Source organism: Nycticebus coucang, chromosome 7 (assembly GCF_027406575.1).
Source record: "Nycticebus coucang isolate mNycCou1 chromosome 7, mNycCou1.pri, whole genome shotgun sequence".
NCBI classification, from domain to species: domain Eukaryota; kingdom Metazoa; phylum Chordata; class Mammalia; order Primates; family Lorisidae; genus Nycticebus; species Nycticebus coucang.
In genome coordinates, this window is record NC_069786.1 from 135,259,910 (window position 1) to 135,286,339 (window position 26,430).

Below are 26,430 nucleotides of genomic sequence, written 5' to 3' on the forward strand. Positions count from 1 at the left end.
TACAGTCAGAGAGAAACGGATTAGATTACAGAAGGGACTGGCGGCCGCAAACCCACAGCAGGCAACTGTGTACCCAGCGGGAAGAAGGTCGCCGTGACTCTGTCTCTACCGCGTCGGCAACGAGCTCTTGGGTGGGAAGGTTTGGCCCCCCATACGATGTGTACATATATGTGTCTGACATTCTCAAGACTGGAAATCAGCACCTCTGCTAAGGAGCTCACAACGCCAAAAAATGAAACGAAACGGTTTGCTTTCTTTTTCTTTCAATAGGAGACTTTTAATCAATGTCAAAGACAAGGTGAGGCTGAGCCGAGAACAAGCCCAGCTTCGTTACAATGAAGAAATGGTTTCCTCTCGATGCAAAGTGTGACTTTAAACCACAGTGCTCGTACAGGTCACCGCTGCTGAAAGTGAAATCTTAGCCACACATCACCTAAAATTAATTAAAGAGCTAACACAGCTGTGTGAAAAAGGGGACTCTCTGGAGCCCACCTGGTTTCCAATCAGAATCAACCATCACGAGGCTGTGAGGTCCGGTGGCGCTCACCTGGCCTGTGGAAGGCGATAAAAGGAAACAAACAAAACAAAACAAAACAAAATTCCTCCAAATCAACTTGAGAGAGACGAGCAGCTCACTCTGAGTTCTGCGTAGTTTCCCTAAAACACTGTTTCCACATAAATACAATAAACTCTACTATTGGTGTGTCACAAGTGCTAGATAAACTTTTTCTTAATATGACAAATGTTTAAGTAGTCCTTTTTATTCTTACAATAAAAAGTACAATTTCTTAAGAATAAGTTCAGTGAGACACAAACTTCCCCCCCTCCTCTCCTTCAAGGTTTTGTTTTACAGAAAAATTTCCATCTGTTGTATCTGCAAGTGTCATGAGAGGGGAACAAAAAGGCATTTTTCTTCTTCCCCAAAGCTGCCGAGTTTGGCGTGCAAAATCTGTATACGATATAAAGACATGCCAGTCGTACAGTCCATGCAGCCTCCAGGTGTAGGAAACTTAAAAAAATATATTCATATATTTATATCTATATATTTATATATGTATCAACGCCCATAAAACCCGTGGGCCCAAAGTCTACAAAAAGAATGGAATGAGCACATGGCTGTGGCCAGTAAAGGAGGAATGTTCTGATCAAAATGAAAACAAAGTCCGCGGCTAGTGCTGCAAAAATCAGACCTGCTTCTGTGTCAGACCATGACAAAACGGCTCTTCCTTTTAGAAACAGTTCTAAAAGAATTAAAGAAAAACTGAAACACTTTGACAAAGTGGCCCTGGAGAGGAGCCATGGACGCCGGGAGGGCGGCCAGTCCCTGCGGGCGGCTTCCCAGGATGGCCGCCTGCTGGTGGGGTCTGGGCACGTGGTACAGCAGGAGGCAGTGAGGGCAGTGAGGCCAGGAGCCCTGGGGTGTCAGGGGGCTTCCCCCAGAGGGATATAAAGTGCTCGCTGGCCAACTCCCCGGGCCAGTGTCCCCAAGGCCTTTGCAAAGGAAGAAAAAGGCTAAAGGTCCAAGGACCAAAAGGAAGGCCTGTGAAGGAACCCTCGGTGTGGACCTGCCCACTGATGCCACGGCAGACAGGCCCTCCACCACCGGCCCAGGGTGCTGGCCATGGAGAAGGGCCAAGTGTGTCTTCAAAGAAAAGGCTACATGCTAATGCTTTCAGCATGTCTGTGAAGCTGGAGCGAGCGGACAAGGGAAGGGAGCTTCTGCCTGCTAGGCCTCTGTGCAAAGGGTGTCTCCATCTGAATGAGACTGGAGGTGAATCCCTCCAGTGATAACCTGACCACTGAGTGGGGCATGTAATCCCATCATCTGCTCAAAAGTGAGATGAGGCATTCCTGCCATGAACCTCGGCTGGGAGCACGCAGGTGGTGGCTCCTCAGAGGGCCATGCCAAGCCCTGGCTAGCTGCACCGCCACTGCCATGTGTCACAAACGGGGAACGGCCCAAATCGGCTCCTCGTGCCAGCTTAGGCTCTGGAACAAAGAGTGGCCAGTAGGGAGGAGAAAGTGAAACAGGTCTCAAGACCTTTCTGCCCCGCTCTCACACTGCTGTCTCAGAGAGGACCACAGCAGGCAGCCACCAACTGAATCCAAGGGTTTCTGTTCATTTGGTCAGAAATCTGACTGAGTTAGTGTCTCTTCCAGAAGCTGCCCTGTAAACTTTACCAAAGTCAGGAACTTGGTTGGGGACCCTTCTGAGCACGGTGATCTGAACTTCTACTCACAAGTCTGAACTTGATACACTTTGGAATGAAACTGGTGGAGTCAAGTGCTGAAAATTTACCAGTAAAAAGTGACTGTCAGTTACTGTCAAAAAGACAAAGAGTGAAGACTGGCTGTCCTGGGGCAGGTCTGTGCTGTCCCTGCAGGCTCTCCAGACAGCAGAGCCCTGGGTTCTCTGCAGCCACAGGCTCCAAAATCCAGGGCTGGCTGCTTCCAGCCTGAACTCCAGCCATGTGGCGGCAGCAGAAAAACCTCACTAGGTGAAAAGCCCCATGCGTGCCCCATGCATTGCCGACATGCTTAAAAGGTCTTTGGAAAACTCAAGTTAGAATTTCTATCCTGAAGATGTGGCCAGAGAAGCTTAAATGTGAGTTTCATTAATGTTGACTGGCCACAGAGCCCAGCAGGGTGGCCCACACTGTGCGTTGCTGTCCCTGCACTTGCCACAGAGGGGAGAACACATTCCCCTTGTAATACTAGTGTTGAATTTAAGAAAAGCCCTCTGGCTTCTTCATACAGCTCCTAGGGCAGACTAGGAAAGACAGAATCCTTGGTGTCGCCCTGAAAAGACCCAAGGTCCTTCTTCATACTTTCTGAAAATAAACTCTGACGGCGACAATTCCTGTACACTGCAGAAAACCGCTCACTGTACAAAAATAAACAAAACCAAAAAATAATAAAAAACTTTGAAAGTTAAAAAAAATGTACAAGAAAGAATTTTAAAAGGAAAAAGATTTAGAAATAATACCATTCAGAAAATTGCTAAATGGTGAGAAATAATGCAAAATTCACAAAACAATGCTTATTCAGATCTTTTTTGTGAAAAATTCATACAAAAAATCAACAGCAAATTTATATTCTTTGCTATAAAAATTCATTAGATACATATGTGCATGAAGGTTTGGAGAGGAAAGGGGCTCTGTTAGAAAATAATTAAAATTAAAGTACAAACTGGTAGGGTAGTTGCCCAGTGGCGAATGTGTTGGTGATCTGAAAGCCAGCCAGCTCGGAGCTCAAAAATACACCAATTTAATCAAGATCCCTTCCACAAGCACCTTTAGAGCTGATTCACAAGCCATTCATTCACAGGGACCTTCACCATCTGCATTTATTTTATATATATATATGTATATATATATATACTTTTTCTATAAATGCATTATAAATATCTTCATCAAGATTTCGTAAGAATCAAGTTTCTTAGCTTGGAATACATTGGAATATATATTATACATATATATATATATTTATTCATACCTAAAATTTAAGCAATGCTTCATGCTACTTGCTTTTAATAAAAAGCATTCCGACTGTAACACTGCAAGGGTGCCTACGACATGCTTCACAACCAATGGAGATGATCAATTGTTACATAACATGTGAGAAAAGAACACTTTGGATTCATTCAAAATTTGTTGGACTTCAAAACCCCCAACAGTATTTGCCACTTTTTGGAACTACCTCCATTTTTCTTAAATAGCAATAAAGCAGAACAAGGACCACTGGGCCGCAGCCCCGGCCTGGAGCCGCAGCCGGCACCTGCCCTCGAGCGCCAGACCAGACTCCACCAGCCACAGGAGACTGGCCCTCCAATTCCTGCTGTTTATGTTTTCTTAAGGCATTGTTCCTCAGGCTTCAGAAAACCCAGCCACAAAGCCCACTAGAGCAATAAAAAAAAAGGCACAAACTCGCATCTTCCGATGGCTTCGAGAAACTCAAGCCCACTCCCCCCAGGCTCACGTTCCTGTTTCTGTCCAGTTTTGTATTCTTTAAAGGTTCGTCACTCTGCCCACCTGGCTGCAGACCCTGCCACATACCACTGTGGCTCACAGAGGTGGGCCAGAGCCATAGAAAACTTTCTCTTTAAAAAAAAATAAGCTACAAGATGAGTTGAGTGGTTTACACGGAGACTGTGACCTTGTGAGTAATAATCAAACTTTAAAGCACCAGTTTTAATCAAGTTTTTTGTATTGTTAGATCTTTGATTTCCATTTTCTTTTCCTTGTGGCAACTTAATTCGGCAAGGCTGCCACTAGCTGCCCACAGGCTTCCTTCTTCCACAGCGTCCCCGTGGGGGCCGCCAGAGTGTGCTTGGCTTCTGCGTCCGCGCGTCTGCACGTCGCTGGCGTCTGTCCCGGGTTCCTGTCCCGGATTCCGGGAGAGGCTGCCACGCCCAGGCTGTGCATGTGTGTCTCCAGACCCGCGGGGCTGGGCGGCAGAAAGGCTTCCCATCGCTGCTACACGCCTGGTGTTCTTTGGCGCTCTAGGAGAGCACCGTGATGGGACTCAAGCGCGACACGGGAAAGTTTCTTGGCTGAGCTTCAAGACAGAGACGAACAAACAGGAGAACAGGCTCCGTGAGGGCTACAGTGGCGGCTCCTCCTCCATGGGCTCCTCGTCGGGTCTGGGGGACGGGCACAGACAGGAGAGAGCCCACACGTGTGTCAACAGTGACACTCAGACCTCGGCAACTGTCCCTTCAACAGACCTGCCACCCCTGCTGTGCTCCTGCCTGCTACAGCAGTCACGGCCTACCCCATAGCTGAGTGCCACCGGTCACACTGTCATTTCTTTTTTCTTTTTTTGTAGAGACCTCGGGTAGAGTGCCGTGGTGTCACACGGCTCACAGCAACCTCTTAACTCTTGGGCTTAGGCGATTCTCTTGACTCAGCCTCCCGAGCAGCTGGGACTACAGGCGCCAGCCACAACGCCCGGCTATTTTTTTTGTTGTTGCAGTTTGGCCGGGGCTGGGTTTGAACCCGCCACCCTTGGCATATGGGGCCAGCGCCCTACTCACTGAGCCACAGGCGCCGCCCCCACACTGTCATTTCTAAGGGGTGTTTACATAGGACCGGGGGACCATGCCAGCCTGTTCTGAGAGCTGGACGGGACACTTGTGGGCCATCCCTCTCCCACAGGGCAGCCGGTGCACTTGTCAGGCCGTGGGTGCCTATGAGGGGAGTGTCACTGCTCTACAAGGGCCTGCGGGGGTAGGGGGCAGATGCTCACCTCTTCTCGGCAGGCTTTACGCCCACGGAAAGCGAGGCCATGGCGGTGACCGTTTCAGCTTCCTCGTTTTCACTCTTCTGCGTCTCGATCAGAGAGAGCCCCACGGTGGAGGACACACGCTGCAGGCAGCGCCAATACCTACCTAGGGCAGGGCAGGCACGCTGAGGCCCTGGGCTCTCTGCAGACTTTATAAGTATCTCTCTTTAAGAGACAGACCCAGGGCCTGCATGGACTCAAACTCATGAAGACTGGGATTCCTGGGGGGACGTCTCTGCATCTCAGGTGGAAGCAGGACCACCTAGAACCGTGAGGGCCGGCAGGGCCTGGCCCTTGGTACTCACAGGCCTTTCTCTTCATGAGTGGCTGGCAGGGGGCCACAGGCTGGTGGTGTGGAGCCTTCCTGGCCCCGGGAGCGAGGAGCCCAGGGGCTGTTGCCTGGGCAGAGGACTCTCCCCTCCAGACACTGACACATGCTGGGTGAGGGGGGGTCACTGTGTCAGGCCTGAGCATGAGGGGCATCTCCACAGGGCTGGCCCAGGGCAAGAACTAAACACCCCATACAGCCAAGTAGTGAGTAGGCCTCTGGTTTTCTCCCACTTTTGCTGACCATCTCAACCATTTGGGTCAAGTCAAAGGCCTACAGCAACTGGGCTTGTGAAGAGGACAGGGTGTGACAGATGCAGCTGAGAGACATGTGCTCTTATGAGTCCTCTGGCCCCTCTGCAGGGCTGGGTTCCCTGAGAACCCAGGGTCCACATGGGCTTCTCTGGTCCAGGGATGAGGCCAGGGTACAGGCCATGGCCACCCCTGCCAGTGGGGACCGGAAGGAAGTGACAGTCTGGGCCACAATTCTTTGGATGTGTAAAATGGAGACAATGAAATCATTTCAGCAGGTTGTGGGGAAGCCAGGGGGGTCTACCACCCCCCCGTGAGCCACAGGGAAGCAGTGGCCTGCAGTGACGATGGAGTGGGGGCCTGGGGACTGGGCTGGGCGCAGTGGGGTCCTGCCCTCACCTGGCCAGGCAACTTACTGTGGATCTCTATGACTTTCTCCATGGACCGGATGGCATTAGTGTTGGGTCTTTGCTGCAGGACCTTTTCTGGGAGAGGATCAAGCTGCAAAAAACGCACAGTGAACATGGAGCTGTGCACACTTGGCATGCACCTTCGCGGCAGGGCCAGAAGCAGGCTCCCCAGGGGCAGCGGCCCAATGGCAAGGAAAGGGGAGGAAACTTTGTCATCCTCAGTAGAGTGCCGTGTCATCACAGATCACAGCAACCTCCAGCTCCTGGGCTTAGGCGATTCTCTTGCCTCAGCCTCCATGCAGCTGGGACCACAGGTGCCTGCCACAACTCCTGGCTATTTCTTTCTTTCTTTCTTTTTTTTTTTTTGCAGTTTGGCTAGGGCTAGGTTGAACCCACCACCCTTGGTATATGGGGCCAGCGCTCTACCCATTGAGCCACAGGTACGGGAGGTAACTTTTAAAAGCCAAATGTGGCTTTGGTAATTTTTTTATAAATTTTTTACGAAAGTTAATTTTCTTTTCTTTTTTTTAGGAGGCTATTAAGGAATATTTGTAGGTTCCTGTAAGTTGTAGAAAGATGGTCCCCAGGACTGGGCTGGTGGGATAGGCTTGGTAAATACTATTTATGCTACAGGTTCACACTAGAGGAAATGATTTCTATTTTTTTAAGCACCACTTTCATATCCCTGGTCTTCTAAATAAGAATGCTCAACTGTCCCGTGATATTGCTTTTTTCCCAGTAAAAGGGAGGCCCCGGCAAATGGAAGGAAGGGAGTGAGTGGATCTCTCAGAGATAGAATCCTCTGTACCAAGTATTCCCCTAAGTACTGGCAGCAGATAAAAACAGGAAATAAATTTACAGAAAATTACAGGGCGCCAGGGCAAACAGCCCATCTGTGATATAGCAATTGAAATGTTTGACTGAAATAGATCATAAAACACCAAGACAATTGACAAGCTTCAAATGACTGAAAAGCCTACAAAACCAGGGGAAATATGCCGAGTCCAGAACAAAACTGGCCCAACCTGGAAGGCCACTGGGCACTAGGGGAAACCCAGAGCTGTATAGGCCAGGGCCAGAGTGGCCGCTCTCAGGAAGGGTGTGCGAGGGTGAACAGGCACAGGCTGACAGCCTGCCATGGGAGAGGCCAGCTCTGCACTGCAGTGGGCCGCCCTGTTTGCAGCTGGGCACTGAGGCCAGGGCACCACGTCAGAAGCAGCTGCACACCCTCTGGGTGGGGGGACACACCCAAAAGCCAGGCCTCAGAGAATGCTGCCGGGTAAGTGCCCAGAAGCATGAGTCTCTGCAGACCCCACGACTCCCAGTGAACCAGCAGGAACCTGGGAGGGGGGACAAATGAGGCTTCCAAACCCACTGCCCAGGGATGGAAACCGTGCTCCAGGGAGACAGGGCTGTGCCAGCAGCTGAGAGAGGGGTGTACAAGAACAGCTGGAGGTACCCACAGGACAAGGGCTGGGGCATGTCTAGGGCACCCAGGGCCAGTCATCAACACAGTGGTGAGTCATGGTCCACGGTGTCAGGGCCACACCCAGGAGTCCTTGTGCAGATAAACCAGATGGGGACCAGGAGGTCCAGGGAGACTGTCACACCCCGCGCCCAGCCCATCCCCTGCCCAGCACCTCCCACCCAGCCCTGGGCAAAGGCTCCACTCAGGGGCTCATCCCACTGGGCACATCTGCAAAGAGGGTCGCAGGGCAGCTCCACACACGGCTGACCAAGTGACCAAGGTCAGCCCATAACCATCACAGATATTAAATCAGTAACTTAAAATCTTTGCCTGAGGGACACCTGCAGCCCAGGAGAGTCCCCAGGCAGGGAGCATATTATTCGGATCTCACGCCCATCCTTGGGAGCACAGATAAGGAGAGAAGACCCTCAATGCCCACCCACCCCCCATCCAGCCACAGGGCGGCTCCCCGAGGCCATGGACTGACCAGCTCTCCCTCTTCCACCTCTGTTGCTCACAAGAGCAACTCTTAAGACCGGCCGGGGATGCACCGTCCTGGCCAGCCCAGCTTGCTCTGTTCTAGGACATCCTTCAGCAACTCAGCCATGGGGTCACACAGGACAAGAGCCAGGCAGGCTGTGTCCTTGGGTGCATGCAAATGATCCCGGTCCACCTTGCCACCCCCATGCAACTGTTCTGTCTTTTCACATCCACACTTTTCAGGGTATCAGAACATGATGGGAGTGCCCTCAGCACTGCACCCCTGCCACTCTGCAGCTCCTGTGCATCCCGAAACACCACATGGCTAAGTGCAAGCACGGTCTCAGCTACAATCTCTGAGAGGGAAAAACTGTCTTTTCCCAGTGGGCGGGGGCTCCCCTCTGCGGGCTGCCAGGCCCTGGTGCCCTGCCATCATCTGTGGCAGGTCTTTGGAAGGAGTTGGCTGGAGGCTCCATGCTGGCCCCCACCTTAGACTCTGTGACCTAAACTGTAGCAGGCGGCACCTTCAGGGGACTTTTCACTGCTGTCCCCCAGTGCAGATAACCAAAAATTGAAGTTGTGATGTAAAATGGCTGCTGGGAGAAGCACCAATGGCAAACAGAAGGCTTGCTCCTGGGGGAGCAGCGGCACACAGAGTGTGCACCCCATAACTCAGCTGCCCGTCGGGCACAGGATCCCTGAGGGCTACAGCCGTCCACAGCTGGCGGCCAGCATGTGCGTGCCCCAATGCCTGGCACCCCATATATCAGCCTCATCAAAGGCCGCCAGGCAGAGAAAACGGGGCTCAGTCCAACTTTCATGCATTAAAGGAATTTTTAAAGAGACCTTGATAAAACTAGAGCTTCCTGCTGTTTGATGTATTTAAGTAAAAGAACATTTTCTTGTTAGAGGAGCAAACACACATTGGGAAGTAAGAACGGGCCAGTTGAAAGCTGAGTTCTATATTGTTATTTTAAAATAACCAGCCATGAGCACCATAAAGCCTCAGGATGGTCTGAGTATAATATCAGTTGCCTTTTAACTATAGCAAGAAGGGGGGAGCCTTGCTTTCTGTGAGGAAAGGGTGGGTAAGATGCTTTGGGTACTTTGCACAGCAGACTCAAGCCTGTCACGAGCCTGCTCTGCTTGATGGGTCTTCGTGACCTACACTGATGTGACCGCCATCTGTGGGCTCTACCCTGCTACATGTGGCCAGGGAGGTTCTACCATCCTTCGGGGAGGGGAGGCAAACACAGCCACCTGTCCTCCCATCAGCCTGCTGCCACAAGCCCTCCAGCACCCTCGGGCTGCACGTCAGCTTCTCCGAGCTGCTCTGATGAGCCCAGGGGCTGCAAGGTGCACGTACATGGCCCCAAGGCATTCCTCAGCCCTGGGCCTGCTGCCCCTGAGCTGGGCCACTGTCCATGACTGCTCCCATGAAGCCTGGTGGGCATGGTGCTTGCAGGGTCCCATGGGCTCAGGCTCACCTCACCCCACTGCTCCCCTAGGAAGTGCTTACTCATCCCTGTTCTCCTAGCTGGGCCCCCTCATGGTGGACACACAGGGACTCGGGCAGGCCTTACGCTGGCCCCCAGTGCTGCCTTATAAGCCCAGCCACATGCAGCTTGGCAAGGCATGGTTGTGGGTCTCCTTTGTCCTCAGTGCCTGCCATTAGGTCATCGGAGTCAAAGGGGACAACGCTGACCAGAAAGGACTTGAAGTCAGGGCCCTGTATGACTTCACGGAAGACCGTCCTATCATCTGTCGTCCCGCAGAACCTGGCTGGATGCCATCAGGTTCCTACCAACACCTGCTTCAAGATCCCCTATGTGCCTCCCAGGAGGCCCTCGTCAGACGTGCTGTCTGGCTGCACTCTGGGGCAGATCACAGCCAGCATGCCCAGTTTCATGTGCCAGTCCTCTCAGGACGATGTGGCCAGTGAGGCTGAGCCTGCCCTACCCTTACCATCATGCCCCCTTCCTGGGGCCTCTGGGTCTCGGCGTCTCCTCCACAGAGAGGAACTGTCATTTGAATGAGGTGTTGCGTCCGTTCTGCCGGACACCAGTAGGCCTGAGCTGTGCTGGGTGGTGCCTGCCCCTGGAGACCCCACTCCCATAGAGGGCAGAGGTTGTGGAGGTAGGGACTGGCTGAGACCAGCATGGTTCTTCTTGAATGGAGTTCAGACTAGGGAACAGGCACATACTGGTTCAACACTCAGGACAAGAAGTCTAGTAGCAGCACCAGCTGCATGCTGAGTCACTCCAGGGCTGTGGTGCCCTGCAGCCTCTGTGCAGGCTGAGTGCGCCAAGGCCCGTCCACCAGGCTCAGAGGGCCCAGATGGCAGAAGTTCACTCTTGGCTCCAATCTGCATTTCCTAGAATGATTCCTGCCCACCAGACCCAACGACAGTGTGCTTAACTGAGGCCTATGGCCCTCTGTTGGCTGTGATGCCTCCCCACTCATACCCCAAGTGCTGTCTCCTGCCGCCTGGGCTGTCCTGGAGGGGGCAGGTGGGCTCCCTGCAGAAAGGCCCTCTGTGGGAGGGGCTTGTGCCAAGCATGTCCCAGGGGGGCTGCTGCCCCCACCACCCCTGCCTAGAGCTGGGGTGTGGCTATGAGTGCACCTGCCAATTTATGCTCTATACCTGGGGGCCAGGGGCCCAGAGACAAAGCCTCCATCTCAGAGCACCTAGGGGCAGGAAGGGAGCAAGTGCTGACCAGGTACACCCATGATATGCAGTTTGTTCCCCATAGAGTCTGGGGGCGATTTTTTATAATGGTTAATACTCAAAAATGGGTGAGGTGGGACACTGAAATACTACATTTTCCTCCTCAAAAGGAGGGTGACACAACCAGCAGCACCACCAGAGTGGGGGGCCGCTCACTTGAGCAGCTGGTCACTGGACTCTGCCTCTGGGTATGGACGCCGTATCCCCTCAGCAAGACCAGGACTCCCAGCACCTCCCTGTTGATGGCTTGGGTAGTCAAGTCACTGGGGCGCAGGCCCTCGACCTGTCCCACACAGGGCCTGCGTTGAGAATCGTGGTATGCAGGCAGGCTAAGCTTGGCTCTGAGGCTCAGGGGCCTGTGCAGACCCACATCCACATAGACTTAAAAGTGCCAGGAGGGCTCCTTTTGGAAACTCACAACGGAACATACACCTGGCTGTGTCACACACCCAGAACGCCTGGCTGGATGCAGTTGGCACTTGCAGTCCTCCCTTCCCACCCCCTCGGCCCACAGCAGCACGGAGCTCTCCCAGTGGTAGTTGCTCACCCGTGACACCTCACCTTCTCTGTGCAGGCCACAGCACTCCCCGACTGCCCTAAAGTTGTCAATGGGGACCCAGCACAGAGCCCCGAGCCTCGCCTGTGGGCTCAGCACAGCAGATAGGGCACGAGGCAGAACTGACTCCACACCCCAGACATATGCAAGGTGATGACCCCTAAACCCACCGGAGGACTTGTGAAAAGCCAACTGTCCAAAGAGAAAAGTAGAGGGCAGGAAAAGCTGAATGTTTCAGCATAGACATTCTCGCTGTAACCCACATGGATGGGGACAGTGAAACTGAACAGAGGCACCTTCAAAACGGGGTGCTGAGCCATCTTTGCAAGAGAACAGAGCTCTTGCCAATTCCTGCCCCCTCTTTCTGCATAATCAAAGCACTTTGCATGTTTGTAACAGCCCTGCAGGTGGGGGTGGGACACATGCACACAAGCCAAAAAGGCCAGCGTGCTCTCCTGGCTTTAGACACTGGCAGGCCGGGCCACAGCACCAAGCCTGTCTACACAGGGCATTCTGGGGGGTCTCTGGGATCTTTGTACCTCATTTCCTAGCAAAGCAGAGACACATGCTTCAGAGGCATCACAAATGGCCGTCAGGTCGTGGCCTCCCTCAAGGGCCAGGACGATTCGGCCGCCAGCCAGGGCCATCAGCTGCTTCGTCAGGTATCCAAAACCTGCAATGGGAAATGGGAAAGCAGTGTGGAGGGTGAGGTGAGCAGGTGGCCGGGGGTGAAGGTATCCTAGAAATGCATCACGTCACGTCACAAAAGCCCGTCAGGGCGGGAAAGACACACATTGCAGAGGTCAGATTAATAAATCTGCTGTGGAATTCTGGTTGGGATCCCTTTGGTTTATTTGAGAGTATGAATTATGGTTTCAGGGCTTGGATTTTATAACATAGCAAATTTGGTGTAGGGAACAAAGGCCCCACCTAGAGGCCACCTGCCTTTCATATCCCAAGAGGGGCTACAGCTGCCAGAACATGGCCAGGGCCTGGCCAGGGGCCCGCTGGGTACTTGCCATCTGACATGCTCTGCCTAAGTCCCTGCACTGTGCCTGCATCCTCAACCCTCTGTCAGGTCAGCCTGACTTTTACTAGGAGCCTGGAACCACTTGGTGTCAGCCAGTGGCCCAGGTCATGGGCTGGGGTCACAATATAGGCTGCTGGATGTCAGTGAGGCCACAACTTCCTGAAGCCTCCGCCTTTCTCCATTTGGCTTCAAGGCTGCGAGGACTCAGTGAAGATATGTGGAGGTCAGTTGTGGTGGGACTCTGGGCCAGGCACTGTGAGGCCATCTGTGTTGACGAGGGCAGGGGCGGGCAGAGCCCTAGATTGCAGGGCTTTGAGGAAGTCCAGGGTCTGGGATGCTCAGAACACTGGAGGGTCTCAGGCTTGGAGACTCCAACACCAGGGACTGGCAACTGTGGGAGGTGGGAGAGACAGGCCTCTATGTGGCCTGAGATGCTGACGCACAGCAGAAGCAACAGGTGCACCCCGCTGGGCGTGCTACTGTCAGCCCTCCCCATGCCACAGTGCGGCCTCCGCCTTCCGGGCCCCTGTGACTCTGAAGTCAGCTCCTCATCCTGCAGGCCTCTCAGGGCTGCTCTTGCATCTAACACTGGGGCTATCAGAGAGTGGGGGTGGCCTCAGGCACACTAAGCAGGGATGGGGGCACCTGCACACTCTCAGGTTCCGGTGTCCCTGGGGAGTCTCATGTGCCCTGTGCCAGGTCCTTGGGGACCCAGAGGGACTAGCTGCGAGCATTGTCCCACTCTGGTAAGGAGTGAAAAGGCGACTTCCCCTCTCTCTTGTTAGGGAGAGAGCCCTGACATACGTGGTCACAAACAAGCACGATCAGCTGTGGATGCGCCCTCAGCCCCCAGGCAGGGCCTACTTACATTTGGCAGACAGGTTGTAGCCCCCAAGTGGCGTGGGGTGTCCCTCCACGGCGTCAAAGCCCGAAGATACCAGCACTACGTCTGGGGCGAACTCGCTGGCAATCGGCATGACCACAGTTCTGCAAAGGACAGGAGCAGGTGTTACGGGGTGGGGGGGTTAGAGCTGAGAGAAACACTGGACAGGTGCGAAGACAACGAGGCTGTGATGCAACAGGCTGGACGCTGGACGCTCACACTTAGAGGGAAATCAGCCCAGTGTAATCACAGCCCATTTGATAGATACTGAGAGAAGGTGCGAAGACAGCGAGGCTGGACGCTGGACGCTCACACTTAGAGGGAAATCAGCCCAGTGTGATCACAGCCCATTTGATAGATACCTTTAAAGTGCAAACCCACAGCCCCAGCTTAGTGCAGGCCATTGCACCAGTGCATGTGGAGTGCTGCTAAGGGTGTGTTCAAGAGGTGTGCACCCTGAAAGCACCAGCTGCATGTCCTTGGGGCCTATAGCCAGCTGCCTGGCCTGCAAACCGTCCTCCCCAGCCCTGGCCCCTCCCCCATCCTCTGACCTCCCCATTCCTGCCCCCACACCCTTCCAGCCCTCTCCCCACACCCTCCCTGGCCGTACCCCTGCCTTCTTCAGGGTGGCCCCTGCAGACCAGGTCCTCCCTCCCACGCCCTTCAGGCCTGTGGCCACTCTGCTGAGCCAGTCAGGCTGCCATGGCTGTTACTGGGCACTTTTCAGCTCAGTGTGAGGCTGGAGGCCCACAGCTCTGCTCGGGAGCCCAGGCACTTCCTCTCCCACCGCTGGGGGCCCGACAGGACACACACACATGTGAGGGTGAAGTGAAAAGCAATTATACACTTAGGATCTTTAAAGGAAGACTGATGACAAATTCAAGAGAACTGACTACAAAATATAAGCAACACGGAGACTTTGTCATTGAAGTGTATCAGGGAAACAGGAAAACATCCCACGTGAGAAGTAGAGAAAGCACTTGTCAACGCGAGACGCCCTGCAGCCTGCAGAGCCTGTCTTCAGGCGCCCCGGATGCTGCTCTGTGTGGTGGCTGTGTCAGGGAGTCAGGCAGTTTCGTGCGCCACCCCTCTTGGGTGACATGGGAGAATCACAGCCTCTCTTTCCTGGGGGACAGTGATGACCCCAAGGAGGACATGGTCTGATGTCTCCCAGCCCCAGCCTGCTACGTGTTTCCACCATGAAGCCTGGGTGGCACAATTCTGTTGCGCGCCAGACCTGGCTGGACTCCCCGCTCTAATTGTTTCTAATTCACCTGGGTGGTGAATTTAGGATCTTACCACTGCTGACTTGGAGCTGCTCAACCAAGCCCACCCTGCATCAAGTGACTGCCCTGAGTCCCTGCCGGCATACCCATGCGCACTGAGGGGACGGGTTCAGACATCTCCAGGGGCCCCGCCACGCTTCCAGTGAGCTCCCATAAACTCCTCGGCCAAGGGGAAGCAAGGCTAGCCCTGAAATCCTTGCCTCTCCTTCAGTTTTTAATACAAAATGAAAATTTCCCACTGGTATCAGCAAAAGTATCAGCTTTGGCCAAAGAAACAAAAATGCTCAAAATAAGATGTGACTGTCTCAGGATGACTGTGGTATGAAATCTCCTGAAAGCTCTTCTGTTCCAGGTGGTGGACATGATAAAACCCCAGTGGGATCACACAAGATAAAGACCCCGTTGCCACTCTGGCAGGGTGGATAGTGACAGGTCAGCGGGAGTGCCCAGCCCAGAGCAAAAGCACAGTCGGGGGGGCTGCAGTCCCGGAAAGCATGTGGGCAGGAGGACACAGGCCTGGTGACTGGATAGGGCAATGTGGCTTTCATCTGCCCAGACCCACAGTGCATCACACCACTATGCTTTGCCCGCCGAGCAGCTCACTCCGGACCTGGGAATGGGAAGTCACAGAAGGGCCCGGGGGCTTTCAGCCTTCTGCTGCTTGTCTTTTCCTTCTTCTGAAGACACACCTGGTCCACACGGCTTGAGGAACTGCCCCCAACACAGCTGAAGACAGTGCTTTGAAAGGACACAGGATCAGCATCCTGAGGGCCACCCATCAGGGTCTAGAGAAACATGACATGTGACTAGATCACAGGTCAGAGAAGGTGCCCTGCCCAGCCTGTGAGCACTGTAGGCTGTCAGAGCCTCCAGACACCACCCTTTCAGAAAACACCGCAGGTGTACACCAACGTCAGAGTGTCCCCCGGCACCGAGAGCATTTTGTTCAAAAACGGGGCAGGATTTGGCAGTTGTTTGCCAACCTGTGCTCCAGACCCCGTCCACAGGACTTCTGTAATATCCTTCAGCACATCACAGCAGCCCCAGATTTTGACAGGTTTCCTGTGGGGGACTGTGGCACACATAGAGATTTTGTAAACACTAAGCACGAAACATTAAACAAGGCGTGCTTGTCCTGTGCAGGCCTGGAGCTGGGAGAGTCTCAGTCAGTGGCAAGATGGAGGGACACTAAGAATCAGGGAGTCTATTGGCTTCTGCTGGACAGAACCGTGCACTGGTGCTCAGGCCCCGTGTCACAGCTTCTCAGGGGCGCCTGGGCTCTACAATCCATTCTGACCGAGGTCTTGGGCTGCTGCAGTGACCTCACCCAGAGGAGCCGCTGTCCTGCTTCCAGCTGTTTGCTTCATTGGAGGGAGGTGGGTTTCTAATTGTCTTAAAGAACTTCTCCCCACATAAGCTTTTCCTCTGGACAGCATAATACAGTTTCAACCAACATGTTGAAAACCACAGATACCTCATGGAGATGCCGTGTCTTTCCCAGAGTGCTACAGCAGCCACTCTGAAGCAAGTGCACACATGGGCTTTAGTTCTCTGCTTTGAAGTTCTGCTGAGCTACTTCATTTCTAATCCCCCTGCCTCCCAAAAGGTCCTGTTAAAATCACTGTGAAATGAAGTTCATACCAAGGGAGTGCTGGTGTCTAGGCTTGGTGTATGGCACTGCCCGAAGCCAGTTAAAACAAAACACACACGTGCCTCCACTGGTGGGTGTGGGCTGGTCGGCCACACAGGTGCCGGGGGTGTGGCCAGACACGTGCACAGCGCACATGAACCTCTAAGATCTGAAGGTGAGCTGTCTCCAGCACCGGTGTGAGGTGAGGTGACAGAAATGTCACTTCTCCTTGGCAGAGTCATGGTGCTGCCTGTGTCACAGTGGCTGTGGCCCTTAAGCAGGAGGGAAGCTGAAGGGATGCCCCTACTTAATAGGTGTAGCAAGGACATTGGGAAAGTGAGGTCACATTGCTAGAATTAAGCTTTAATAATCAACTTAGTCTCTAAAAACGAGCCCATGTAAACACGTGCTGTCAGCCTTATCTCTATCCTGTTGCTTTAATGCATTTCCATGGGGTCACCTGGGCCTTTGGTGGGCAACCTGAGAGCAGAGGGGGTGGACTTGATGCTTCTCCAGGCAGCAGATCGTCTGCTCAAAGGCAGGGATAAAGGGTGAAAACAGGCAGATCCCCATGAGAAGATGGGTAAGCATCTGCAAGGTACATGCCTTGGTGCAGTGACACACCAGGGAGCCATTGCTCAGTGTGCCCAGAGATGCCCTCATGATGTGCTGCACAGACAGGACAGCACAGTGCTGCCACTGAGGGGGTGCAGCCCCTGCACTGAGGGGGCCTGTGTGGAGGCCTCAGGGCCTGCAATCCCCATGCAGCACTGTTCCGTCCCTCCATCACCATCCTTTGTGCCACAACATGGAGGGCACAAGGACACCTGCAGCCTCTCTCAGGAAGCAGCGGGTCCAGGGCGGCAGCCTGGCAAGCAGCCCACTTGCCACCTTGAAGAGTAACTGACCATCCCATCAGTGGAGCTCTGTGCAAGGGGTGATGACACAGGGCACTCAGAGCTGTGAAGCACACATTGTATCAGACCATTTGTACGCGCATTGCGGGTGCAAACATAATCTTCAAAATCTACAAATGAATCTCAAAGCAGTAATTCACTCAACAGCTGGGTTCCAACATCTGGAAAGAAATGACCTCTCAATCCACTTCCTCACCCGGGCCCCACACAAAGTCTGCTGACCTGTGGTCAACACAAGCCTCAGAACAAACCAGGCTGACAGGGCTGTGGTGCTGTGGCCATCCACGGCCAGTGAGCACCTGGAGGCTCCATCAGAACTGGTCCAGGGCCCACATGTCATCCTGTGTCTCTGGTGGACTCTGTCCCACAAAGGCCCAGAACTGCCTCCTCTCTCAGGAGGGGTCGCACGGCCAGGGAGCACCTGCCACCTCTGCAGGCTCATAGTGGCCTCATCCCAAGCCCACCCACTCTGCCCCATGCTGCTTCTCCATGTTTTTTTTTTTTTTTGGCTGTGCCCTGTCACTCAGCTTGGGGCACAGAGGCATCATCAGAGCTCAATGTAATCATGAACTCTTGGGCCCCCTGCCGGTCCCCCGTTGCCTTTTCTAAGGTGTAAGGTCAGCAGGTGGGCGTGCATAAGAACCCACTGTGCCTGGCGTCCCAGCTGCTGCTCAGTCTGCAGACCTAACTCACAGGAGGCTGTTGCCATGGTAACAGACAACAAAAATTTAGTCATCATAGCATTTTGATAACTGAAAATCCCGAGTGCTACGCACACTTGCTTTTAGGGTGAGGAGGGAGCTGCTGTGTTTCCCTGAAGCCTGACACTGCCCACACACTTGCAGGCCTCCCGAGCTCCTGCACTTTGGGAGCTGTGTCTGGTGTCCCTTTTGAGAGAACTGGCCAAACCCATGGTTCAGAGTTGCCAGTCCAGTGGTGGAGCCATGGGCTGTCCTAAGTGTTAGAAATCCACAGAGGGTCAGGGTCAGTTGAGGATAAAAAGTACATGGCCCAGCTGCCCCCACCTGACTGCTGTGGAAAGCAGCACCCAGGCCCCCACCTCCAGCCCCTGTACCCGCGAAGGTACATGGTGCAGGGCATAGCTGGGCACTGAGGCCAGGCTGAGACCCTCCCCACATTATGTGCTGGGGATGGCCCCTGGTGCCCCCAGCCTCTGAGCTCTTTGCCTTCCCAGCCCCTGTGGCCCTCCTGAAAGGTGGTAAGGCCCTGCAGCTCCCAGTCCCTCTGCCACTGCCCCGGCACTGCCATCTCCCCTCCAAAGCCTTGGGGCTGCTCTGTGGGCTGCTCTGTGGGCTGCTCTGTGGGGCTGCTCCGTGGGGCTGCTCTGTGGGGCTGCTCTGTGGGGCTGCTCTGTGGGCTGCTCTGTGGGCTGCTCTGGCACACTCTTGCTAAGTATCTGCATAGAAACCTGCAAACACCCACCCTCCCCTACAGACGGCCCCCCCAAGGCACACTGGACTCGGCGGCCCCCAGCAGGCCTGCCACCCACAGGCTCCTCCATGGCTCCTCCCAGCCCCTGGCCCCACAAGGTCTCTGAAGGGCAGGACCTTTACTCTGCCCTGATCTACTGTACCTGTCCCTGCCAGTCAACCTGAACAGACACTTTCTCCTTTGTCTTCCTCCTTGGCTGTGCCCGGCCCCTGAGACTCCATGGGTCCCCACTCAGCTCCCACTCCCCTCAGCCCGTCTTCCCCTCTGTGTTCCTGGGGTGGTCCTCCCTCCGTCCCTAGGGCCCAGGCCTGGCTGGGCTCTATCATCCACTTGTGGGCTCACCCCCAGGACCACCTGCCCCCACCCTGGCTACTCTGTCTTTGGACCATGACCACCACCTATACTATCAGCACGCTTTACTCACCAGAGCCCTATAGGCCCCTGATGCCACGTGCAGCCCAGGCAGGCGGATAGCCCTGGCGAGTAGGTACACCTCCACACTCTGCTCCTCCGTGGTGCCCCATGACGTGCTCATTCCCAAGATTCTGCCTGGGCCTTGGCCCTTCCAGATCCCACTGTACCTGCTCAGGGCCTGCCTCGGTCCCCTGTTGCCCCTACGCTAGAGCTTTGTGCTGCCCACAGGACAATGAAGGCTGCCTCAACACCGGACTTCTCAGCTCTGAGCTTTTAGATTGTATTTTTGGCTTCTAAAAATGCAGAATATTCTCAGCTAAATTTCTACACAGAAAAGTCTGAATGTCCCAAAGGGACATAATTGTCTTGAGGAAAGAAAGTGAAATAGTTTGGATCAAATCTCCTTACCCCTAGGCATGAGACCACACGGAGGGAACTCAGCTCCGTGAGGGCAGGCAGGGCCACGTACAGGGGGCTAACCCTAAACTGCAGCTCCCTGTGGGCACAGCCCCCACAGAGCTGTCCCTCTGCCTGACCCCGCACCCGGGGGAAGAGACTCAGGCTCACAGAGCCAGGCTGCAGGGAGTGACAAGGGTCTGCCCAGTTGCAGCCTGAGGCCAGTGTTTTACTTACACTTGACAATGTGCACTCACACGGCTATCTTTGATAGACTCCATAGCCCCACATTTGTATCTACACAGTGAGTGGAAACAATGTCAGCCCCATGTCCCTCACTGCTAAGAGGCAGAGCTGCTCAGTCACCAGGAACAGGGCATGGAGGGGTTAAGAAAGTACACCATTATCTCCCCAGCCTCCCTCTGCTCCCCAACTTCCAACTTCAAAGCCTGTCTGGCACTGGGACTGGTTTGAATTAAGGTTCCCTTTTCTCCTTACAACTCTGAGCCTGTGGAGAAAGTCCTGGCTGCTTCTGGATTTCATTAGGGGCAATTTTCTTATCTTTGCTTCATCTTATGCTTGATCTCCTGAAAATGCAACGTGGCAGTCAAGGGGTCTGAATAACAAGGTGTTGCCTTTAAGGCACGAATTGTCCCAAGGGGTCCCCCAAGGGGAGAGGCCAGCAGAAAAGGAGAAGAACCCTACCCTTCTTCCCATCACTCACACCCAGGGAACCATAAATCCTAAACTTCAAAGTGCTATTTTACATTACAATCAATAAAAAAACCCTGAAACAATTTTCCTTTTCAAAGAGGCTATTTAAGTTTTAAAAAGTTCACTTGATAAGGTATTATCATGTACACATTTGGCGGAAGATTAAAGTACATGTCAAGAGCTACTCAGAACAAAAAGTTTACCCTAAAAGGGTCAGGGAGGTGGCGTGACCTCAGGGCACAGACCAGCCAGCTGCCCTGGGCCTGGGCCTGCCCCAGGGACACAAGTAGGGAGATTTTTTTACCCCAGAATCAGAGAACAGAAGGCACAACCAAGAAATGCCCATGAGGCGAGGGCAGTGTAGAGTGCTGATCTGAGAGAAGAGATAACTACTATTTTATACTTGTCTAATTAAGAAAGTTCCGCCTCCTCTTTGCAACAGAGTTCGGCCACACCAGGCCCTGGGTACCAACATTTGCTCAGGCAAAAAATTGATGGGCAACTTTGGCACATCTCATGGTGTCTGGGCACTATTTTGGAAGCCTTGAGGGCAGCCAGTTTCCAGTGGGGAGACTGTAAGTAACACCAGCAGGGGATGTATTAGGGACAGAGACAGAGGCAGCCCCATTCCTTGAGTTCAGAGTTCACATTGGCAAATTTTCAGATGTTGTGTCAATTTGAGAAAGTCCGTCTCCTTTAAATTAGGCAGGGCAATTGTCAAAATTATGTTATACCTGATCAAGAATAAGAGGAAACATCAAAATCAAACCCACGAGGTCAGAGGGAAAAGTGGTTGGTGAGTGTCAGTGCAGGACTGCAAGGAGCTGACTGACCCCTGTGCAGTCTTGTGTCCAGCAAAGGACCTCCGGCTCTACTCAATCAGATGCAGCTATTTTTCTCCATGGACCACTGCTGAACTGGGACAGTGGACCTGTCTCCACAACCCAACAACCCTCCCAAGCAGGCACTGGAGACCCCATTCCAAGATAAGTGAGCAGATGCTGACAGGGGTCATGCAACTTATTCAGGGTCCCCAGAGCTGTACAAAAACTTTTATAGCTGTGTCCTTGTGCAAGGGTCCCCACCCCACACAGATAAGCACACGCAAGGAAATGAACGAAGGCAGATGTACAGACACATGTACAGCCCCACAGATGTGTGCACAGCACCTAGGCACATGCACACGTGATCCCACATATGTGCCCTTTATGCACATACACCGGACAGACAGGTAGAGGGAAACTTGCTGAAAACTCCTGGGCTCTGCTCTATCCAGGGACAGTGCTCCTAGCCCACTAGCAAAGCTGTCCCTCTCACGAGGCCCTGGGGGGCTGGTCTAGCTTCTCCAGGCCCCACCTCCCACCCTGGCAGGCAGAGGTGCCGTTTCCAAACCACCACAGTGAGAAACCTGCACCTTGAGGGTGTCCATGTTTGGAAGCAGGAATTACTCCAGGATGCCCACATCCAAGTAGAAATCGCCATGTGACAACAACAAACACTGTTTTTAAAAAAAAGAAAAATCACCCTGCAGCTCCCCTCTAAAGTATAAAGGCCACAGTCCTCTGGGTTTTTATGTGAATAAAGGGAAATGTTCACTACCATCCCCTGTCATCTCACAAAGGCTTTGTGGAAGAAAAAATAAGGATATTATGAAATCTTTCAAGATCTGTGCCATTGTTTTCCATTAATATAATACTTTGCACAAAAATCCTAGTCTTTTCTTTCTTTCTTTTTTTTTTTGAGACAGACACGGTTGCTCTGGGTAGAGTGCCGTGGCATCAACATAGCTCAAGGAAACTTCAAACTCTTGGACTGAACAGATCCTCCTGCCTCAGCCTCCTGAGCAGCTGGGACTTGCAGGTGCCCACCATCACACCCAGTTAGTTTTGCTATTTTTAGCAGAGATGGGTCTTGATCTTGCTCAGGCTGGTCTTGAACTCCTGAGCTCAAGCGATCTACCGGCCTTGGCCTCCCAGAGTGCTGGGATTATAGGCGGAAGCCACTGAGCTTGGCTGAAAGTCCTAATCTTTTGGCCTCCATTACTTTCCTACTATAGGGACCCCAGATGGACTCTTGATTTTTACTGAATGGACAGAAGGGACTCCTAAGCACAGCGAGAAGGCGGTTTAAGATCCCACTTTGACACTGAGGATGATCTGAGGCAGCCCCCATTCACCTAAAGACTAGTTTCAAAAACAATGATTGCTGCTGAGGGCTCCCTTCACAGACTGAGGGTGTCCTCCCCAGCACCAAGGAAGAGCTGCCGTTGTCACATGGGCCAGAAGCCTGGAGACTCACCTGAAGGCTGCCAGGTACTCGGTATCTCCCATGGGGGGGTTGAGGCCGCCGGTGAAAGCCATGTTGACGTTGAAGCCCACGCCTGGCCCTGTGCCCACCTGTAGCCCGAAGGAGAGAAATGCAGGTCACAGACCCTCCAGGGGGACCTCACTGACAGGAACACTTGATGTAGGTGGCCCCCATAGGAACAGCCCAGGTGCCACAGGCTCCTGGTGTGCGTGAATGCGGCATGTGAGGCCAGCCTCCCGAAGGCCCTGCTACTCTGTCTTTGACATGGAGTGGTTTCTACAAGACACTGTAGGCCTTTGTCCCTCTCCCCGAACTGGTGGGCAACAGCCCTTTCTCTTAGCCATAGGGGACACACTATGTCCCCCAGTAGCACTGCTAGGACCTGCTGAAGTGTGTACCCTAGGCTGACATAGTGGTCAGATTGGGCTCTCTGTGGGCAGAAACTGTGATGACCCTGCCACTTCCTATTTCCTGTCATGAAGAAAGGCCCAGAAGGAGATGAGTCTTTTCCCTGGGGGAATTCCCCTGATGGGGCCCATGTGTAGGGGACTCGGGGCCTGCCATTTAGTGGTTGCCACATAGCCCAGGATAGGTGAGTGGATGGAGGATGCAGTGTCCAGACTGGAGCATCCTTAGTGGATGTCACCTGGGGCACTGCTCCTGCGCAGGGAGCAGCCTGGCCCTGCGTGGGAGAAGGTGGGCACTGTGGGCTCACTTGCTCAGACATGCTTCAGTTTGCCTAGGCTGGAACCAGGTACGGTCTCCAGGCTTTTATCTGAACTTCAGACAAAACACAGACCACGTAAGCACAGGCACTGGGCGGGACCCAGGCGGATGTCTTGCTATCTGGGCTCGAGCCAAGTGCTACCCTTGGCCTCTCCTCCGTGGCAGGCAGCGTGGCCCTCCCCCTAGGCCTGCCAGGAGCCTGCTCACCTCGTCAGGGGCCCCGCTGCCTGGGAAGAAGTTCCCGTCGTCATAGCGGTGCAGTGACACGTACAGGACGTTGGGGTCACTGTAGAAGGCCTGCTGCGTCCCGTTCCCGTGGTGCACATCCTTGAAGAGCAGGGGGAGCTGACTCAGGGTACAACCAGGCATTGGGTGTAGCCCTCACTAGGGGCTGTCCCCACCTGGGCAGTTGACAGTGGCCCCTGCTCATGGGATGACCTTGTCCCTCCAACCAGGACTGCACTCAGCAGGGCTGGGCCAGGAGCCACATGGGAGCTGCAAGGATTCCAAGGGCACTGCCCAGACCTGTGGTACCCTTCCCAATCCTCGGCACGTGGCATATCCCTGAGTACAGTTGTGAGCAAGGGGTTGGTGCCACGGCCAGGTCTGGAGGCTGTGAGTTTTCAAACAAATCCTTGCTCCTGTCACATCTCTGACCAGTGAGCAGTTTCCTCAGCTTCCTGTAGCTGAGGGAAGTAAAGACTGGGTGGCTGTTCACTGTATCCACTGACAGGCACATTCGAGGTGCCAAGGCCCTGCCAGATGCAGGGGGAGAGGAGGATAAAGTGTCATGTGGCTGTAAGCAATGGCCTGTGCTAACACCACCAGCTGCTTCTTACAACTACTACGTAGACAAGCACTAGGGGACACGCAGCCAGGCCTGTGCCTGTTCGTCCAGGCTGGCGGGTGAGGGACAGCCCTGTCACAATAGTTGTGCTCTTGAGAGCAGCTGCAGCGAGTCGGAGGCTGAGCACACGGGAACTCGGGGCGCCACATCACGTGCACACAGGTCTGTGTGCTCACTGAGGGGGACGAGGAAGTGCAGTCGCACACCAGGAGTAGTGAGGACAGGGCCACAAAGCCAGCAGGTGATCACCTGACCACAGTGGCCTCCTGTGCCGTGCGGCTTCCCCATGCAGAGGGCCTGATCCCCCCATGCACAGCCCCCCAGCACACCCTCACTGAGTGCGTACACACAGCGTCCGGGTGGGCTGCCCACCTACCTGAAATACTTGGACAGAGCCTACATGTTGGACACAGAGGGGTCTCCAGACTCAGCCACCAGCTGTCTCAGACCTCTCCCCTCTGGCATTTCCACTTTCTCCCTTACAAGGGGCTGACAGAAAGGCTCACCAGCTCCAGGTCTAGGACTCTGAAGACCCCCAGTGACTTGCCCAGGCCACCTCCTGGGCCAGGTGAGTCCTTTCTCTACAGAACTTGCCTACCTGGGAGCTCGCGTGGGACCCTGGGTTGTGTTTTGCTGTTTTTAGCTCAAACTGAGGAGGATTTCTGCAATTCAAATCACAACTCAACCCAATGGACCTGCTTTTTCACTTCTGTAAAAACACTATGAGATAAATCACAAATTATGAACACACTATGTATGCACAGAGGGTGCCAAGCAGTGTGCACACATTTTGTGTTAATTTCTAACACTCAGTATACGCGGTAACAGAGATGGGTGGGAGCCACGCTGAGTGCCTCTCATAATTGTAGGACACAAACATGACTTGCGGTCATCTTTTGTTATCAGTTTATATTGTTAAAAATCTTAATATAGTTTTTTCCTTTCTTAAAATGTATATACTTTTGGGCGGCGCCTGTGGCTCAGTCGGTAGGGCGCTGGCCCCATATACCGAGGGTGGCGGGTTCAAACCCGGCCCCGGCCAAACTGCAACCAAAAAATGGCTGGGTGTTGTGGCAGGCGCCTGTAGTCCCAGCTATTCGGGAGGCTGAGGCAGGAGAATCGCTTAAGCCCAGGAATTGGAGGTTGCTGTGAGCTGTGTGAGGCCACGGCACTCTACCGAGGGCCATAAAGTGAGACTCTGTCTCTACCAAAAAAAAAAAAAAAAATGTATATACTTTTTTTGGCGCCCTCTGTATATACGGCTTAAAAAGGAGTAATGAAACAAGTACCTTGAGTATTTATGCCAGTGTAAGACTCAGTATGCTTATTTTGGGAATTCAAATTCCGATGTTATTTAAAAAGAGGTAAGATTTGGGGGTAGTGGGGCTTGGGGAAGTGGCACCTCTTCTGGGGAGGCATGGGGGGCTCCGTGGTCCCCACTCCACTCTAGTCAGCAGCTACAGAAGCAGGAGGAAGGGCTTCTCGGGGTGGTGCCTGCAGCAGAGGTGGGGCGGGGCGCATCCTGGCCTCTCGGGTCAGCTGGGCACAACCCCACAGAGCCACCTTCTGACAAGGTCTTGCCAAGTGTGGCCACCTGGGGCTGCCCTCAACCACAGACACGTTTCAAGATGCCCCTGAGCCAAGGGCTGGCAGGCTTGGCTAACAGAAGATGTAAAATGACTCTGAGCAGAAGTGGGGCTTTAATTTTCTGCTATCTTTGAGATAGTTCCCAGAAAGCTAACTTCCCCCAATCTAAATCCTACCTCTTCTGTGTACACACACACAGACGGCTGGGGATGACAGGAGGGGCCCCCAGGGCTGTTCTGTGGCGGGGACAGGAGGGTGGAGGGCCCTCTGGGGTCTTGGGGGCTGTGCTCACCCAGTCCACAATGAGGATCTTGCTCACATGCAGTCTCTGCTGTAGAAGTCTGGCTGCCACTGCCACAGAGTTAAAGTAGCAAAAGCCCCTGGAGGACAGAATTAGGACAAACAGATAAAATGTGGTGTCTGTCAGCCAGTTTTTATACAGCTTGCAGGACCACCAGAATCCCTGAGGCATGAGGAGGGTTCTGGTGACTTCGCAAGTTCCTGGACAAGTAGCTGGTGACCATTAACTGATGCCATATAACTGCCTGAGACATGGACACCCATGTACCGCACAGACGCACACAGAGATGGACGCACACCACACACACCCCACAGATGCACACACACACCCCACACAGATGCACACATACCACACAGACACACACAAACACCAGATGTGCACACACCAACAGACGCACACACACACACACACACAGTCTCCTGGCTGGAGATGTCAA

General features: G+C 53.6%; 1 protein-coding gene across 3 annotated transcripts in view; it reads right to left on the reverse strand.

The window, feature by feature from the left end:
- Window positions 1-249: 249 nt before the first annotated feature.
- HDAC4 (histone deacetylase 4) overlaps window positions 250-26,430 on the reverse strand; it is a 319,199-nt gene continuing 293,018 nt past the window's right edge. For 2 of the 3 annotated variants that reach the window (XM_053597111.1, XM_053597109.1), the window contains exons 20-26: window positions 25,986-26,073; window positions 23,467-23,586; window positions 22,525-22,622; window positions 13,403-13,521; window positions 12,044-12,177; window positions 6,279-6,363; window positions 5,254-6,098 (exon numbers count right to left, since the gene is read on the reverse strand). In XM_053597111.1, coding sequence (XP_053453086.1) covers window positions 5,872-6,098; window positions 6,279-6,363; window positions 12,044-12,177; window positions 13,403-13,521; window positions 22,525-22,622; window positions 23,467-23,586; window positions 25,986-26,073 — 871 coding nt within the window. In that variant the 3' untranslated portion in view covers window positions 5,254-5,871. Of the gene's footprint in view, window positions 4,643-5,247; window positions 6,099-6,278; window positions 6,364-12,043; window positions 12,178-13,402; window positions 13,522-22,524; window positions 22,623-23,466; window positions 23,587-25,985; window positions 26,074-26,430 lie in introns of those variants that run through there. The other variant, XM_053597110.1, reaches the window with a different exon arrangement.